The sequence below is a fragment of a genome, unplaced genomic scaffold (genome assembly GCF_019419815.1).
Source record: "Pyrus x bretschneideri cultivar Hongxiangsu unplaced genomic scaffold, Pyrus_bretschneideri_v1 Contig67, whole genome shotgun sequence".
Lineage (NCBI taxonomy): Eukaryota > Viridiplantae > Streptophyta > Magnoliopsida > Rosales > Rosaceae > Pyrus > Pyrus x bretschneideri.
Genome location: NW_025999806.1, coordinates 953,608 through 959,326, shown reverse-complemented (window position 1 = coordinate 959,326; position 5,719 = coordinate 953,608). Strand labels below are relative to the sequence as shown.

General features: G+C 36.9%; 1 protein-coding gene across 4 annotated transcripts; it reads left to right on the top strand.

The window, feature by feature from the left end:
* The first annotated feature begins 928 nt into the window (after positions 1-928).
* Positions 929-4,542, top strand: LOC103928996 (probable receptor-like protein kinase At1g49730). Of its 4 annotated transcripts, none has more exons than XM_048573414.1 (7): positions 929-1,166; positions 1,296-2,353; positions 2,450-2,705; positions 3,263-3,455; positions 3,733-3,822; positions 3,919-3,988; positions 4,057-4,542. In XM_048573414.1, the coding sequence occupies exons 3-7, from the start codon at positions 2,464-2,466 to the stop codon at positions 4,359-4,361; spliced, it is 900 nt and encodes a 299-aa protein (XP_048429371.1). In that variant the 5' UTR covers positions 929-1,166; positions 1,296-2,353; positions 2,450-2,463; the 3' UTR covers positions 4,362-4,542. The 4 variants fall into 4 exon arrangements, with proteins under 4 accessions (XP_048429371.1, XP_048429370.1, XP_048429369.1 ...); XM_009338139.2 differs by lacking the exon at positions 1,296-2,353 and having other exon boundaries at positions 934-1,166; positions 3,263-3,315; positions 3,388-3,455; XM_048573413.1 differs by lacking the exon at positions 1,296-2,353 and having other exon boundaries at positions 929-1,161.
* Positions 4,543-5,719: the final 1,177 nt, after the last annotated feature.

Below are 5,719 nucleotides of genomic sequence, written 5' to 3'. Positions count from 1 at the left end.
TTCTTTATGATTATTATCATTGAAATTTATATTGTTATTTTCATAATTTCTTATATTGCTTGCTTCAAAAATATGTTTTCAAAAAGGTTTTTATAAAGATTTATTTTTAGGCCCACTTACCTTTGTTTTTCACCCCTCCGAGATTTAGTGGCAGTGTTCGTGTTAACAAGAATTCTTGGCAAATGTTGGAATAGGAGATTACCTTCGATGGTATAATTCTCATTCTACTTTTACTATACTTTACTTATACTTTGACATCACGTGTGAATAGGTTCATTCCCGTTCACATGCACACTCTTGCATTTAGGCACTTTAAGGTTTAAATTTATTCATACTTTTTCCATCTCACTACAATTTATGATTTCGTCACTTTCCGAGTGGCGGCCAACATAACTCGATTCGAAATCCAGGTGGATATTTCGGATCGGGATGTGTCATAACCTTTTTTTGGTTATCATGAAGAATTTAGGATTATGGCATCAGTTTTGCTTTGATAATATCCATGACATTAGTCGTACTCATAGCAATGTAATAACTCGTTATGCCTGACCATAGACTAGTTAAAAATAACTAGAATCATTTTTCGTGAAACTGATTTTAGGTTCCAAAAGCAGTTTAAATGATTTTTTAAAATAAGCATCAGATATATACTTATTGCATGAATCATTTATCCACTTGAATTCTTACTAAAATTAATTTCAAAAATATTTTCACAAAAAATATTTTCGATCAATTTAGAAGCACTTCCGAATCAGCACAATGTCCATATGACGCTAGAGGGGGATACGGGAATAGTCAACTAAATCTTGGATCTGTACAGGTATACCGCCAAAACAGTGTAGTCAGTCACCCCTGGATTCTTTTAACTTCAACTGTCACATGTGTCATTCTATTCAATTATTAACTAATCTGGGGCTTTGAATATTTTACCCTCTTTCCTAATCTTCTCTCTCGCTAAGCACCCCACAAAAAAAGGTAAAAAGCGAATCCATCCCTTAACCTTTTTATCTTAGTATAAAGGACGAACTGGAAATTTACAGCGCCTCAGCCTCTGTTCTTCCACTTCACCTACCTCTTGGATCCCACTTTCCAATTCACCCAAATGCACCGCCTGATTCGCAAACTCCGGCCTCGCCTCCTCTCGTGGCTCCGCCGATCTCGGTCGGGTACTTCAAATTTTTACCTTCTACTCTTTTGTTTTCAAGTAATTGTTACTCTCTTCACCGTGAATTTTTGTTGGGCTTGTAAACAATATGGGATTTTCTTATCCGTTTGATGTCGTCGGATTTATGCAGTTTGTCGGAATTCGGAGTTTAATTTGCTCAATTCGACGTGGGTTTGTTTTTGGTTTTTGATGATGTTGGTTGAACTGTCTTGGAGCTGTTAGCTGTTACTCTGTTTTGGTCTTCAGGGCTGTTGTGTCCCAGATTTCTATCTGAATTTTGAGATTTTGAGGAATTTGTTCGTTTCGTAGATTCTAGTAATTTTGTAGGTCCACTGTTAGAATCTGAGGATTTGCTCTTAAAACTGGCCAATTGAGGAAGGATTTTTTAAGCAATTTGGCTAGTTATATTTTCTTGGTTTGAATGTGATATACCGAAGCAGACCTTTACGTTTTGAGTAATGCTACAGAGACTAAATTTTTCAAACTAAATGAAATGGGAGTTAATGATTCGATTATGACTTAAGCATTGATAAACGTACTCATTCCTACTGGTGACACAGCATTTAGTTTGTAAATTTTGTCTCTGTAGCATTACCCGTACGTTTTTGTTTCATTACGGTCTGTAAAAATTGTGAAAAGTTTAACTTGGCTCTTTGATTGAGCCAAACCTGTCTTCAGAGGCTTCTTTTTGTTTTTGTATGCGCTAATTAGCCAAGTTAAATATCTGTCGAAAAGCTTGTTGAACATTAATGCAGAAATCATCTCTGTTATGCATGTGAGCAACTTCATGTTTAGTGAAGTATTCTTACTGAAGTAAATTTCAGTTGATCCTCAAGTGGTAAATTTCGGTTGATAGAAGTTACATTTGATGAACAAAGACCAAGTTTTGCGAAACTTTTAAAGCGACTGATTATGGATTAAGATACATGTCCATTAATACTATACGATTCTCTGAGTTTCGGATTAAATAGGGGTAATTTGGATAGCGTCTGTGTTTCCCTTAATTTCTTTCTCTCTCTCTCAAGATTGGGCCTGCACAGTTTATCTTCGATCACCTCACTCTGCACCAATTCCCCATAGTTACAATGTATTTCTAGTTTCTCTTCACTTGTAACTCTTCGAAGTTCAGACTAATTATTATGAGGCAACGGCTTGGATTTTGACTCCTAATATAACCTGGATATCATAGTGAGTTGAAAAAGGAAACTGAATTCAATTTGTGTTCCAATTACGGGTGGTTGAATAAATTTTTATTAGACCTCTCTTATATGTTCTTATTTTCAGGCCAAATATTATTTATGAAGCATTTTCCTTACAAGGATATAAAGAGAGCAACGGATGGTTTTGAGACAATCATGTATACCAATTCTCATATAGCTGCTTATAAGGCCAGATTTCATGATGGTGGAGTTGTATTGATAAAAGAAATTAGAGACTACGATCAAGGAAAAGATGTCTTCTACAGAGAAGTGCAACTCTTGGGGTGCTTGCATCATCGTCACCTTCTTGCTCTCAGGGGATTCTCTACTGGACATAGACGGTCTGATGCTCAACTTGTTTCATTCTGTCACTTTCTTTCATTAATTTCCACCAACGCACCCGTATAAATGGCCACCATTTGAGAATGGAGGAAACTATATGATTTTGTTTTTGCCTAGGATATATGCTGCGGTAAGTTTAGAGGATGGGTGCTTTGCCCTGTCCACGAATCGAAAGAGGCCACAAAACGAAATTAATTACCTTTCCGATGTGCATTTTCCAGGGATGTTAAAGTGTTGGTTTCTTTTGAGTGAGCTCAAGATATTTGCCTTGTGTATTGGTCCTTTTCTTGAACTGTTAAATTTGCTCTGGTTTTTCAAGCTCTTGTTAATTTCCTGAATTCTATATTTAACGTGAAAGTGGAAGATAAACCTTTAAGGAAATACATTGACATTCCTTCAAGATCGGTTTTTTGGATTGACAATAGAACTAGTCATACGACCATTCTGTCCACGGTGACTGCAATGTATGAATAAGTTATATACCTTTGCCGTTGTCGAAATTATCTGTTGCTCTCAATTTTTTTTCATTTGACATATCTATCGTTTGTTTTCTCAGGTTCCTAGTGTTTGACAACATAGAAAGGGGGAGCTTGAAGGAGCATCTTAATGGTAACATTCCAAGCAGAATTTTGTGTACGTGTGCATCTGTGCAAAATTTGATTCTCTCTTTATTGTTGGCAGATCCCATTAGAACTCCCTTGAATTGGAGGACACGGCTACAAATAGCCATTGGTGTCGTGGCAGCATTGGTATTTTACATCTTAATGCCACAAACATTTACTCCATAATTTGATTTCATGCATCAAGTCACCATAAGATTGTAGCAGTATCATTTTCCACTTCTAAAGCAGGATACTAATCCACTGCTCTTATATCTCAACTAATCCAAAAAATTTGTAAAGTTCTATGGTTCTATTGTGTCGATAATGTACCTGAATTACTCATATATTTACGTGTTGGAAGTTCCTCTATGTCCATTGCCAGCCAGAGGAGTTTAGCTTACAGCGTTCTAGAATTTCAATGCAGGAGTACTTGCTTCTCTTCAATGAACCTCCAATGTATCACGTCTCCATTAACTCAAGTAGCATCATGCTAGATGAAAACTTTAATGCAAAGGTGAGGACTCCGTTGGATTCGGATCTACTAGGTGTAAGAAGGCTACTGCTGTCGACTTTGTCAAACTTCATATGATCTTTGTTTTTCTGATCACAGCTTTCAGACGTCGGGCTTCAAAGTTCTGGTGAAAGTTATGTCACAGTGCCACATACCTCATGCCCGAAAGGTTGATTCTCTTGACCTAACCCTCGTAAATACTTACTGCAGTCCTCATATTCTTCCCCTTTCATGCAGATTGCATGGGTCAGGAATGCGGTAACATAATGTTCCAGCTTGGGGTGCTGATCCTGGAGCTCATCACCGGTCAATCATCAGAAAATGGAGGAGCAGATCTAGTTCAATGGATCCGGGAGTCTCGCTTCTGTAGTTCTATTCACAAGATGCTAGATCCTGATCTTGGTAGCAGTTACGATTCTAGGGAGCTCAAAAGTCTTCTAGCTGTGGCAAAGTTATGTGTTAGAGATGGGGATAAGCCAAAGGCTTCTATGCAGCAAATTCTGCGGTATCTCCGTAAAAAGATCGAAATTCCACGAGACTAGTTTTTGTACTGAATTTATTATCATTTCATACGAAAATTTTCATATTTTATGAAACCAATATTTGATTGTTTCATGGAGAGTTCGTACTCTCCAGGTTTGATATTTCTGCTTTCTGCCTTGTGGATGAACGACTTTCTAATTTGTTTTGAAATATATAAATAAATTAATAATAATTCCACTACATGAAGGGGCACTGTTCTAAAAATCTCCGTCTAGCATCGTCTAGACCCTACATAGGCGCTAGGCAGCTGGTCACCATCCCGATTAATGATTAGGCGTTTGAAAATTAAGAAATGACACCTAGACGTGCTGAGGCACCCGCCTACATCGCCTAGACACCCGCCTGGCCCGTCCAAACTCAACTAGGTTGCAACTCACTTAGATAGAAAATAGATAACTTTCATTTTGCATTAGAGAAATTATATTCACACACCCCAAATTACTTTTTCCACATCCTTTTAATTTTTTAATATTTTCTACACATCACTAACACGTGATAGAAAAATATTAAAAAATTAAAAGGATGTGGGAGAAGTAATTTGGGGTGTGTGAATATAATCTCCCTTGCATTATATTTTTTTTTCAATAAATTATAAGAGACTTGTTGCATACTTAAATGAACACACATTATATCATTATTCTCCATGTTTTTATTATGTTCCAATACTTCATAATATATATGTCATTTTATTTTGTAGTTTATGATGAAATTATATATATTTTAAGTATAAGCACACACTTATTTACACAAAATATAATAGATTTACTTAAATCCGTCTAGTCTCCTAGGCGTCCGTCTAGGCGCTAGACCCCAGCCCGCCACCCGACTAGTGCCTAGCGTCTTTTAAAATATTGTGAAAAGGGTAGGCATGCTTCTCGAAATGTTTTCTGTTCAAGTCTAAGTCTCGTTCTCTTGTTTGTGATCACTCATATTAAGATTTGATGTCAAATGTTAAGATTAAAACATTAAATCCACGTTCATGTATTATGTACCATTGATATAAGAGAAAATTGTAGCAATGAACCTTGAAACTTTAATCCAATTGGAGGAAGGATACCTCATCTAAAAATCTGTGATTATTTGTCCCTTAACTCATCAAAACGTGCATAGTCCTTTTCATCAACTTTGTTAAAACTTTTGTCAAAATGAGTCACTTGCCACATAAGGCTAAATCAATGGCTAAATATGAAAACCAAATGAGAACATTCTAGCAATTGTCACTCAACTTTAATTCAATTGGAACAATGTTCCCTAAACTTTAACCTAGGGTTGGGCACGGGCCGGGCCGGGCCCAATTTTGAAGAGACCGGACCGGACCTAGGTTCAAAGGGAACGGGGCGGGCTGGGGCGGGGATTA